Raw genomic sequence first — 13,320 nt, 5'->3', positions numbered from 1 at the left:
TCGATTCCGGTAAGTTAAAATATTCCTTGCGTAATTGGGGGAAGGAGATCAAGCCATCTAGGTCAAATAGGGAACCCACTCTCTAACAACCTTCCTCTCTCCAGCGATGGAAGACGGGAGACGCACATCCCGGTGGGAACTCATGATTATCTAAGATAGGGGTCATAGGGGAGGGAAACGTGGTCCAGCCACTGGGCAATGCTAGCTGATCCCACACCTTGACAGTCGGCGAGGTTACAGGCGACGGGTAGAGGCCTGTGGACTTGCGCGGAAGCCAAAGTTCCCGCCAAATATTGCAGCCAGCCACTGTCTGGTCCATAAAGTTCCAGTGCTTGCTGGACAAAGGCCTATTCCACTCAGTGACATAGCGAAGACAGGTCGCTTGATAATAAGCACTCAATAGGGGGAAGCCCAGCCCTCCCACAGCTTTTGGCGCAGTGATAAGCGTCAGCGAGAGCCTTGGCCTCTTGTTGCTCCACAAGAATTTATTAAGGAGCCATTGTAGCTTTCTGAGGACACCTGGCGGGAGACTCTGAAACAGGTAGAGGATGAGGGGAAGCACTGTCATCTTCTCTGCCGCAAACCTCCCATACCAGGCCAAGTTGAGGCGGGACCAATCGGAGAGCGCTTTGGTAGTTTGGTCTACCAATAGCCAGTAATTGAGGGAGACCGTTTTTGCAATGGAGGTAGTCAGCCGAATACCCAGGTACGTTATATCGGAGTGCACCCACTGAAAGGCAAAGTCCTTTAGGAGATCCCGGACCTCATCTTCAGGGATTGAGATATTCAGAATTTGCGATTTCGAGAAGTTCACTTTAAATCCCGCCACTTTCCCAAATTCAAGAAGTTCCGACGCTCGCGAAAAGTTTTGCATCAATGTTTAGAAGGGAAATCGGCCGATAGGAGCCACAGTCTTTTGGATCTTTCCCCGGCTTAAGGATGACCGTAATCGCTGCCTCAGACATGGAGGGGGGACCTCCCCGGTGTCTAGGAAGGAGTTGAAAAGGCACGTTAAAAGAGGAGCCAGCTCCACACAGTAGGTTTTAAAAAACTGCACCGAGAAGCCATCTGGCCCCAGAGATTTGGCAAGCTTTATTCGCGCTATCGCTGATATGACCTCCTCTATACATATTGCAGCGTCCAAAGTTTCAACCGACGACTGAACCAGCGGCTGAATGTTATAGGAGTCAAGGTACTCCATCTTCCCTCCCGGGCCTGATGCCTCCCCACTATAGAGGCACTGATAGAAGTGACAGAAGTGATCCACAATAAGGGCATCCATAGAGTGCTCAACCGCCAGCGAATCCCTAATAGATTGGACAGCTGAAAGCTGCGCCCGTGCCCGCAGTCTATGGGCCAACATCCTACGCCCCTTGTCCCCACTAAGGTAGAATTTATCCCTCAAGCACAAGTGGACATGTTCCGCTCTATATAAATCCAAGTGCTTTAACATGCGTTGCTTCGTTTCCAACTCCCTCCAAACTCGCGGGGCCCCCGTCCACTTCTGTACAGCCTCCAAAGCTCCCACTTCCCCCTCCATTTCCGCACGCTTAGCTTCGCGGAGCCACGCAAATGATGCCGCCAGTGCAATGAACTCTTCCTTCACCACTAATTTCAAGGCTTCTCACACCGCTGCCAAAGGTGTACCCTCCTGGTCATTTTCTGCAAGATAATTCGTGAACGCCTCCCGTATTCGGGTCACGACCGATTCCGAATGGAGCAGGGAGTCGCGAAGACGCCAGCCGGAGGGCGGTGGGCGTCCTCCACAGAAGGTAAGCTGAACTGAGATAAACGCATGCTCTAAGAGAGAGCGTGGGGTAATCTGGCCCGTGGATAAGTAGGGCAGAAGAGAGGTTGTGGCTAAAAAGTGATCGAGACGGGCATAGGTTTTGTGCGCTGCAGAGTAGTAAGTGTAGTCGCATTCAGCAGGGTGTTGGACACGCCACACATCATGCAGTCCACCATCAACCAGCCATTGCCTACCCTCCTGTGACAGCGCACCGCCTGATGCGATCGCTGTTCAGACCTGTCCATCCCAGGATCCATCACCACATTCAGATCACCACCCACCAGGATCGATGCGTCTGGAGACGTCAGAACCTCGGAAAGGGCCACCCGCAGGAAAGGTTCTTGTTGTTCGTTCAGGGCATATAATGACCCTAGTGTAAGCTGCGTGTCCCCCACTGGACACGGACCACCAGGAATCTGCCCTTAATATCAGCTACTTGGGAAAGCACTCTATAATGCGCTCGCGCACTAAAAACGATTGCCACCCCATGCTTCTTAGCTGGACCTGCGGACCATAATTGCAATGGGAAGCGCCTGTCTCGCATCCACCTAGTTTCTTAAGAAGGAAGATGGGTCTCCTGCAGCAGACACATGTCGCCGCCCACATTCTCCAAGAGGGAGAGGATGGCTGTGTGCTTGACTAGGCTATTCAATCCCCTAACATTCAGACTCACAATCTTTAAATCCCTACCCATAGTGCCAGCAGAGGGATTAGGAGCCAACTAGACGCCCAGAGACAGAGGCATGAAATGGGAAAGAAGGCTGTGTCCACAGGCCATATATCTGCCATGTCTGGCTGAAGACTGATGCGGAGCCCCCAAAATAACCCGAAAACCCCAACAAAACCCTCTCCCTTAAATCATAGTGTAGAAGAACAGAACAAAGAGCGAAAGCCACAAGTTTTGTCCATGGACAACAGTTTGTCAAGAGAATCAAACGAGAAGGGGAACAAGGCACCATTCCAGGAAACATAGCGCACCTGATACAGGGCAACTCCACCATACAAGGATAGTGGGATGGTACCACTTCTCAACAGAACATTCCCCGCCTCCGACGCCGAGAAACAGCCCACTGATGCCAATCGAACAGAGCTCAGGGGACGTCATTATTGTCAGTCACCTGTGCCACTGATGTAACAGCCGCTTCTCTTTCCATCAGGCTAGTGGACAAATCCGGTCTCAACAGCCGGGAAATCCCCCGACCCGCTGCCAGTCAGTGGACTGTCTGCGCCGCCTCGGAGGGGATCCCGCGGGCCAGGATGGAGAGGAGGGCCGCTCCAATCCCAGGACATCATATGCGACGGACAGAGAGCGGATCTGATGGAGCTTGCTCTGAAGTTTAAAGATAAGTCGGAATGGGTGACCCCATGAGTAGGGAATGCCCCTTTCACAAAGGTGAGTGGTAATAGGCTTGAATTCTCTGCGCTTGGCTAGGGTGGAGGCCGCTAGGTCCTGAAAGAGCGCCGGGTGATGCCCTCGGAATTGCATAAGATGGAGGTCACAGGCCTTGGGAAGGATACGCTCCTTAAGCTGGAAGTCATGCACACAAACCAGAATGTCCGGTGGGGGAGCCTTATCGCCTCTTGGTAGGCCGACACGATGGACCCAATCCATCTGTATTTCCACTCCCTCTCCTTCCTCCAGGATTTGTCGGAAAAGCTTGCAGACATATTCACGCAGGTCATCTCTTTCACCCTTCCACGGCACCGCTCGGATTCTAATGTTGTTACGCCGAGACCGGTTTTCTAAGTCCTCAGCGTGGGCTTGGAGGTCTAGGTTTTGCTCGTGAGGCGGGTGACATCTTGCTGGAGCTGATGAAGATCGTCTTCCCAACCCAACAGGTCGTGCTCCTCCAAGGTTGCCACCCGCTCGCCAATGGCATCTACATCACGCCGAACCTCCCGTAGATCGGAGGAGAGCTGAGAGCGAAGCTCGAAAATATCTTCTTTTATAGCTGAGAACAGCTCAAGCATGAAGGCTTTGGTCGCCGGTGCATCGTTATCCTCCGATGGCGGCGCTTTGGCGTCTGCATGAGAAGTGGACTGACCCGTTGGTTTCTGTAGGAGATCCTTGAGAGGTTTGTCCTTCCTGTTCCTGGAAGAAGACATGACGGCTAAGTCGCAGGTCTATTCTCCAAGGTGCGAGGCTCAGGTAGAAGCGGTATTAGTGCACCGAGGAGCTCTAGCAATGCCCACCGCTGACATGGTCCAGGCCCAGGGCTAGGGCAAAGCAATAAGACACCAGAGTTCAGTAGTAGCTGGTCCACGTGATGAGCGAGGTATAGGTGAACCCGGGCCTCATGTATGCCGTGAGTCTAATAGCCAGCACATGGGAGGCGCCCCGCCCTCCCCCCACCCCCAAGTCTCTCCCTTTTAAGGCCCTGCCACGTGCTTGACCCCAAAAATCTCCACTCGGGGGGGGCAACACTTACAGAGCCCCGGGGATCAAGCTCCGAGCCAGATTAAAGACCAGGGCAGCACTCCCTCTCAACCCCCAGGTGGCACAAGGCTCAGTACAGGTCCGAGCCCCTCCCTCCTCTCACCCACAAGTCAAGAACGGGCCCCCTGAACAGACAGAGCGAGCCTCCTAGGCCCTGGGCCCCCCAGCAAGGGCCAAAGAGCGATCCCTGGAGGGGGCAGACCACTATTGCTGCAGTTCACCAAGCACACCACCGCGAGGGGCTCTCCCAGTACGGGCCCCACTCTCAGTCACCGTTGCACGGGGGAGACACAGGCCGCCGCCCTTCAAGACCTCAGCTCCAGTCCAGGAAAGCGCCAGTGCCAGCCCTCCGACCCCGCTAGCACACCGCCACTCCACACTCTATATCTCCGGGTGGGGGTGGGTAGGGCATCAAGCCGCTAAGCCACTAGGCCTTATCCAGGCCAGTGCACCGGAGCGACCCCCACCAGAAGCAATCAGGGCAGGGATCGCAAATCTGGGCTTGCGTTGGGGGCCTCCTCCTACCGACCCGTGGGCCGAAAACAGCCCCAGCCCCACTCGCAGTGCTATCCCGGAACCTACAGCAACCCAAGCAAAGTTCACCGGAGCATAGCTAATGTCCGCCTAGAGGGGGGGAGGACACCCACACCCGCCAACACCGCACAATCTCACTGCCAGCGGCCCCCACCCCGACTGGTCTCGCATATACCGCCAGTCCTTCAGTATGCCGCCATCACTAGGAAGCACATCAGGCTCACCACCAGGCCCCTCTGTTCAATGCTGCAGGCCTCGGGGATCACACTAGGCATGTAGAAGGCGTCCAGACAGGCTCAGTGCAGGCTCCCCAGCAGGACAAGAGCACGCCGTCTGTCGGTATACAGACCGAGTCCTGCAACGCCAGGGCTGCCGCTTCCTCTCACCGCGATGCTCTATGCGTAGGTCGTCTCCTCTCCACCGCACCGCCTCTCCGCCCTCGCAGGCCTCGGACCCGGCAGACCCACACAACTGCGGACAGAGATAAGCAGCTGGTCGCCAGGGAGAACTGCACTCAGCAACCTTGCCGGGAGGGGGGGTACGGCGGCACCCGCTGTCAGGCCACGTTCGCTCTCTGCTCCGGTAGACCTGGGCTACGCTCCCACGCGGGTCTCACAAGATGGCGGTCAGAAGGCAGACCCTCGATCTCCGCCTTCCTGGCTACTCCACGGGACGGGTTTTCAGTTCGCTCACCCCTCTGTTCTGCTGGGGGAACTGTCAACCCTCCACAGCTCAGGCAATTCGGCCGCAGCGCTAGTGTCCCGGCTGTCGGCGCTCCGTCAACAGATTCACCGGGCCGCAGCAGGGCTGGACGGCTCAAGTCAGCACAGGATGTCACCAATCGCAAAAATATACCCACCACTGGAGCGGGAGAGTCTGCAAGAGCATCCACGCTAATTGTCCAGTGCGGATGGGCACCCGGCGGGCAGATACTCAACGCTAATTAAAGTCGGCACCGGAGGGACAGGGAAACACGTCCTACTCCGCCGCCATCTTGGCCATGCCCCTGGAGGATATATTTTTTTCTAATGTAGAAAAAGCATTGCAAGATGGCCACACATGTGCAGACCTGCCAGCTCACCAATTGCCACCATGTGTCAGACGATTTTGTCTCTCCTCACACGATCACCCAGTGAGGAGCTGAAAACACAAGGTAGCAAGCAAAGCAAGCGGAAACCACTGCAAATAGTGGATTTCCAGCTTGTCTTTTGCAGCTGTAAGTAGTCGATGTCCATTAAGAGGTGAAAAAATGCCCCAGGATATTTAAAGGTTGGCAAATCTGTGCTTGCATGTCTGCTGATGCACCAGTGGCCATCTTGGGATTTTGTTGTTGTTCTTTATACGCTAATGTACACTTAATGATGACTGATGGCTCTTTTCAAATGGTAAATTAACAAAGTATTCATGAATGCCACACATATGCAGGGGCGTAGCTTGATCAGTACGACTGTGGGGAGGTGAGCTTCATATTTCCTGCATATCACGCTGGCATATCATGTTAATCCCTATATGAGATGCAGCGCATGACAGGGCTTAAGGGATAGTGGAAAGGGATGGAGTGCGGATTGTTAATGGATACTTAAAAATGTTGTAAAATAACCATGGGATGAGAGTGTGTGAGTTTTTGCCTTAGTATTTAAAAATCCATTGTGAAATCCGACAGACACTTTACCATACCTGACTGGAAACTCCTGTACCCAACTATTAAATAATACATTTATTAGGGGAATGTAACACCCCAAATACCCCCGCCTCCTGAAGCTACGCCCCTGCATATATGGATACAAACAAACTGCCCAGTAGCTGTGTACAGCTGCAGGTGTTCACAAAACAATGAAAAGGAAAGTTTATTCATAACAACAACATTTAGTGAGAGGTGATAATACCAGTGTGTTGAGGGAAGCAATAGTTTGAGCGGTGTGGAGCGAGCATTGAAAACAAGCGAGCAAGGACAATGAAGCGCTCTTATAGAGTGAAAAGAAAAAAATATTTCCCTCACGTCATTAGTGGAAGGATATAAATCATACAAACACTGACACTGAAACTAGTACTGGCCGAGCTGGAGACTTGTACTCAACCAAGCGGTGGTATTCATTGATAACCATCGGCCTGGAAGCTCTGTTCATCCACACACTGATGCAAACATTAGAGAACGAGGTACTAATGTGCTTTAGGCGCAATATGCAAACCGACCACTTGGCGAGTGGAGCTCCTTGTTCAAGCAGAAGGGATCTGGAAGAATTCATTCTGATCTAGGTATTGGAAAGTCTACAGACACAAATATCAGACACTTAAAAATGGTTCCGACATTTTCTATGGGAATCCCCAGCTCAGTCTGTTGTAGTGATGGCAGCTTTGGATGTAAACGCTGTAAAGTTTGAAAGACGCTTATGTTATTACACACTAGCTTGCTCTGTAAGTAGCTGTTATCTTTTTTTCTCAGTGTTTCTCAGAGAGCCATATATTTACTTTGCCATGCTACCTTCACTTTATGAATGCTTCTTTTCTGATATGTGCCTGCCACATTGAGAATGACAGAATACGGCTGTCTTTCGGGTATATTTTAACACGTATGTTGTATTTTCTTCCAGCGACCCCTTGCACTCTTTGCCAACTGTGCAGATTATGTGTTCGGAATTGCATAGGAAGATCCAGATTACATCTTGTTCCTCAACTTCAGCTTCCAAAGATACTGACAGATTTCCTCCAGTATCGAGAAAGTATTACAAACTTTTAAAAACATGAACACCAGTAATATGTGTTTTTCTGTATATTTTCTGTATTATTGATCGAAATGTCACTGTTACACAATAAATCAATAACGCCAGTTGCATTTTCTGGATTGAAATAAAATTGTGTTCATTTTGTTGTTGAAGTATCGCCTGCCCATTTTTAATCATTCCCCTGCATTCAGCAGACTTTTAGGATGTCATGAGCAGCCACCAACTTGTCAGCCCTTTTAGGATTTTGGAATTTCACAATTTGTGAAAAATCTGTGAATTGCGACTTTTCTAAAAGTGCCATGATCTTACAACAGCCTCTGGAAAATCTAAAAAAAAAGGACCTGTTCATAAAAGGAGAGTAGGCAGGAGAGAGGTATTTTTCCTTTCTCACCTACTTTGAGAATTATTCCACTTAGAGCATCCTGTGGAGGTGAAGAACGCTCTAGAAAGCTCAAAGCCTGCTTGCTGCCAGGAGCAAAAGGCTGCTGGAGACAGGGACTCAGTAGATATATCAACATCTCAACCTCCATTGGCAGCCATTTTGTTGAGGGCAACTCTTTTCTTCCATACCCCTCACCATGTGCCCTCGTCCCCTTGCAGCACCAGTTTATGAGACACTTTCCTTGTGTCCATTTTTCCTTGAATCCCCCCCATGTCACTTATACTCCTGACCCTCCCTCCAGAGCACTCATATTTTAGGTCAAGCATCAGCGCGTATGCGCTGTCTGCAAGACCTTCTGTAATCTCTCTACACAGAGTGTAATCCTGCCTTCTGCTTCATTTGGTTCACCCCCCCTTTGCTTGTATTTCTTGCCCCCTTATTGGTGGGGCTCCCGATACTTGACTTCCGTTTCTTATTCCAGGAGCACCGGTCAACTACAGTTTCATTAGGCTGTAGTTGTTTTGGTGTTCCTTTGGGAACTATTTCTTTAAAATGAGTGCTAATGTTATACTATGTGCACCGGCACCGCGCCTCTCTCATCTTTATTTAGATGCCCATGAAAGGTATACGAGTGCCATGCTTTAAATGTAGCACAACGCCTACTTTTATGTTTTTTTTTTAATTACCTTGGCGCCCACTTCATGGGCACAGATGTTTTATTTACAGGGGCGCCGTGCTTTGTTTCAGCATGGCGGCTGCTTGTATTTTACATGCTATTTAGGAAGCTAGAGGCTGCGCTCAGCAAAACAACGCCCTGACCTAGAAAGTGCCAGAGCACACGTCCGCCTCTATTCATTAGCACATCCGACTAAGGCGGTGCACCACCACTTCAGATGCAGCCGCTTAGCTTTTTTTATTACCATGGGTACACGTCCCCCTCTATCAAGCATCACAGCCCTATACAAATATGACACAACATAGCAGGGGAATTAAACAATATTAATGGTAATAATACATGTGAGCAGCGATCACAAGCATGGCACCACCCCTACCTCCCCTACCCTAACCCAACACAAGCACACGCCCCTCGCACATTATTACACTATACAGTTTGCGGGGGGGCAAGTCTCCTCCAACTCCAGTTGTTTTTATTTCAGGGTATCCTCTAGCACTGGTTGTTTTGGGGCGGGGTCCAGGGAGACGGTTCGTTTATGCTCCAAATCCCATGTCAAAGCGTGCCTCTGTTACTACCACTAAGTCAGGGAGGACAGAACCACATCTGCCCATTCCACGAAATAAACCATACAGCGAAACTAGCAAAAAATGCAAACTTCCCTTTACTGTCAAATCTCCATTTCTGGCGGGTCAAGCATGGGTAACTACAAGGAAAGAATTAAATGGATTTCAACAAAGTTATCTGTGAAACGCTGCTTCTGCTGTTTAACACCGTATCTCATTTACGTTTTGGGTCACAGCTGGCTTACCTCTTGTCGCTCCCATGCATTGCCCGTTACAGCATAGGAGAGGGAGCGGAGGGGGAGAGGCGATTCCATTGGTCATCGCTGCGTCACTAAGGAAACCACAGAAAGGTGTCAAGGGAGGTTTATTTAAATATTCGCGATAAACCTGACACCACTAATTCTGAGGTTTTTGAGCATTTATTCTGCTAAATTTTGAGACTTCCAAAAGACATTCATAAATCAATTGAACATGTCTTTTAAAAGGAAACACCACATTAGTAAATCACATAATTGCAACACATTTGTATGCGTGATTTAGAACCATTTCTTTTGTGAGACAATATATACAACATATACATAATAAGAAAACGTTATTTGTGACAAAAATATATACAGCAAACCAATTATCACAATACAAACATCGATAAATGATGTGTGCCAGCCTGAAATTAAACCAGTCCTGCATTTGCACTGAAAACACAAGGCGGACAATTTCTCATTCAAAGACACATTTTTACTGTCCTGCCTGTGGGCAGGTGGGGATGCATATCCTACTTAAGGGTGTTGACAACCTAGAAAAAGGGAGGAAATAATTTCTATTTAGCCCCCTCCTGGCACACCCTGTTCTACCTTCCCCACACTCAACGGCCAACGTGTTTCGAATCCCCAACAATTCCGGGATTCTCTTCAGGACTCGGACGTGGGTTTTTTTGGGCTCTCAATTGTGCTGCAGATAGATGTCCATTATCTGTTCTTCAATTCATAGTATTAATCGAGGCTTAAATTTGATGGGTGTGTGGAAGCTCTTGATAATGATTTTAAAACGGTCCAGGATCTTGAGACCGGCAGCCAGTTTGAATGAGAGGAGCGAGATGATTTCCCAACTGCTTTTGCATGGCTAAAATGAAAGGAAACACTCAGGATTATTGCAGAAGAAATTCACGGCAACACGCCCGCGAGCTCTAACTACATTTCACAAGTCTTAAGATCCTAGACCGTTAATCTTTAAGTGTAGCCTCTGCAGTATCCTCACAGTTTTCTTACATTGCTGATATTGTATTTATGGTGTCTGTTATTATTAATTGATATGCTATATTAGCACTTAGAATAGAATGTTGGGAGTCGGTCAGCCAATTAGTGTGCTCCTTTTGCTGGCTAAATGTATAATTAGAGGCCTGCAACAGGAGCATTCTGTTGCTGGGCAGTTCACAACCATCCTCTTGTGGGCTATTAGTAAGCTCTTTGAAAGCATGAGTAACCTCTCACATCTCACCTGAATGTTAGGGTAAAAAACAGCTCCGTCCTCTTGAGGCACTCTCTCTGCCTCTTGTCTGACAGTTGTATGACCAAACAATGTGGGCAATTACCACGCATGCTTTAGTTTGCCATCAGTACAATGCATGCGTCATACCATGCATGCATTTACAATGAACATTTTTACCACGCATTAAGGTTTATCACTCATGCCTTTTCTATGAAAATGTTGTTGTAAAGGCATGCATGGTAAACACATATGCATAGTAAACATTGACACAAGCACACACAATAACTCACAACTGAACACACAACCATAATGCTGTTACTAACCATTACTGTGCTTCAACGCCACTCATTTCTTCACTTTTCATTGGTCATCGAGTCACCATGCCTCCAAATTCTCCTGTTGTCGTCTCTGGTCTGCTCCATCTCTCCCACCCTCCTCCCGTCCCTTGTCTTGCCAGGTCCTCCAATACTGTCCTGGGGCTCCTATTCCAAACAGAACGTGCCTCTGACCCTTGAAGGCAGAGGGTGAGTCTTAGCAGCGTTCTTCTCAGTCTCCTGGAGAACGTTTGTTTGTGGTATGTCACCGGCGAAACAGCCTGGAGCCTGCTAAATTGGAGGCCCAGCGGGGCTGGTGTGCATCATGGAGAGCTAAGTGCCTGGCCCTGAATCCTAAAACCCTTCCGCTAGCCCTTAACACTAAAACCACCCCTTTCCTGGCCCTAAGCCCTAAAACTGACCCCTGCCGCAGCCTCCCGCCCAGCCCTGTAACCTAAAAACCTTTGCCCCTGGGTGGATGTCAAGGGCGGGGCACCCACCTCTGGATGACGGTGGGGGCAGGAGTGGTTCCTGGTGCTTCCACCACTTTATGGTCATAACCATGCATCCTTTATGACGTACATGCTATGCCTTTACCACGCATGCCTGATTTGGTAGTAAAGGTATGTGTGGAAAGGGAAAATCTATTACAATGCAGGCATTACAAAGGAGTGCCTTTACAACGCAGTCAGTACCACAACTGTAACTAGTTCTATTACAATGCAAATCATTTCAATAACTTGCTTTAGGGAATGCGGTGTTGGATTTTAAGTCCAACACCTTCACTACTGATACATCAACTGGAGTTGGAATAGTAATTTAAACTATTCCAAAGTCCAGCGCTTCCCTAAATCAAGTCATAGTAATGACGTGCATTGTAATGGAACTCGAGGTAACAACACAGTCATGGTATTGACTGCATTGTTAAGCCACGCGTTGTTTTGGCATGCGTGGTAACAGATGCTATTCATGTGGAAAAAGCATATTCATGGTAAATGATTTGTGGTAATGGACATGCGTGGTAAAGGCATTTTCATTGTCAAGGATGTGTGGTATCGATCATGTCTGGTTATGATCGAGTTGTAATGGCTGTTTCCAATTAGAGGGCTTAAAGTTTTGTTAAGGTCTGCTTGGTGTAAAGGAATGATTAGAAATGGGGAACCCTGTAATAAGAACAATACTTGACTTGGAGGTGTGCAAACCATATTACAGTGGGGAAATGAACACAGGTGCAGTTATTCACTTCATATTCAGCAAGAAATGCTTAATAAATTTTCTTTTTGTCATGGAGAGTATACATATTGTTTCCCTAAAGAACCCTTAAACAGTTTAAACTATAATCATTTTTGTGAATGCATTTAATTTCTTACACTGTATATTATAGCAATTGTAGTTTTTGTAAACTTTTGTAAACTTGATATATAATGCAATGTAGGAGATGTATAGCACTCTAGTCGAATGTTAAATAACTCACAATGTAAATCTGACCAGTTGCTCAATAAAATTATCTGTGGCTCAATACTCTCAGTCATCTGGTTGTCTTTTGTATTCTCTATATTTAACTCACCATAGATGAGTTATTCGTGAAACAGTATGGAAAAAGAACGGAGATAACCTTACCAGGAATTGTCCCGCATTAGTTATTGAAGATGAAACAGCTTAACAGCCACCTTTACTGACAGAATTACACGTGCACACTGGAGGGGTAAATGACAGATAAAAAGAGTTTCCTTTGGGGGGACATCTGCTGTCTCTCTCGCTAAAAAAGTGTATAGGTGGCGCCAGAGAATATAATGGAAATCTGCCATTTCTTTTGCTGTTTTTACATTCCAACAATCCTTTATTGGAGAACCTAATGCTTAAGGATACAGAAAAAAGTATCAACACTGTTTTTCCAACAGAAAACATATTTTGTGAAGGGAATACCTTATACTGAACCAATGCGTGAATGGACTTACATGATGGAGACTTCATCATCAGCAATTTGGGCTGGATAGAGAAGGGAGGGTGTGGGCTTGACAGGAGGTAATACAAAAGTGATTTCTTCTGTGTGTGTAATAATTCAATTATCATCGCACCCACAAGGTTTTCATTAATTCGGGCATCGAGATCAGTGCAGCTATGTCGAATGGATGGCAGAGGTATAAGGAGACAGGGGACTCTGGCCTCCTACAGGCAATCACTCCAAGTCGTAAGCTCAAACAATTCTGCAAGAAGCATATTCTCAATGTGCAGTAGTTTCAGAATATGCACCCACACTAAGTTAGTTGAGTTTCTCCCAGCAAAAGTGTTTCCTTTTTTAGTATGAAATAAACAATAAAATATTGTGTTACATACTTTATCACTTAGCATAGTGATTTTCCAATTCAAAAGGTTTATGTTAGTATTATTATTTGCCAGATAAGTTTGGAAAATGT

General features: G+C 48.0%; 1 protein-coding gene across 5 annotated transcripts in view; it reads left to right on the top strand.

The window, feature by feature from the left end:
* The window catches only part of ASB5 (ankyrin repeat and SOCS box containing 5), a 589,281-nt gene extending 576,857 nt beyond the window's left edge, over positions 1-12,424 (top strand). For 4 of the 5 annotated variants that reach the window (XM_078677084.1, XM_078677085.1, XM_078677086.1 and 1 more), the window contains exon 7: positions 7,352-12,424. In XM_078677084.1, the coding sequence (XP_078533210.1) occupies positions 7,352-7,497 (146 nt within the window). In that variant the 3' untranslated portion in view covers positions 7,498-12,424. The remainder of the gene's footprint in view (positions 1-7,351) is intronic. The other variant, XR_013607216.1, reaches the window with a different exon arrangement.
* The last annotated feature ends 896 nt before the right edge of the window (positions 12,425-13,320 follow it).

Source organism: Lissotriton helveticus, chromosome 2_1 (genome assembly GCF_964261635.1).
Source record: "Lissotriton helveticus chromosome 2_1, aLisHel1.1, whole genome shotgun sequence".
Lineage (NCBI taxonomy): Eukaryota > Metazoa > Chordata > Amphibia > Caudata > Salamandridae > Lissotriton > Lissotriton helveticus.
This window is presented reverse-complemented; position numbering and strand designations above follow the sequence as displayed.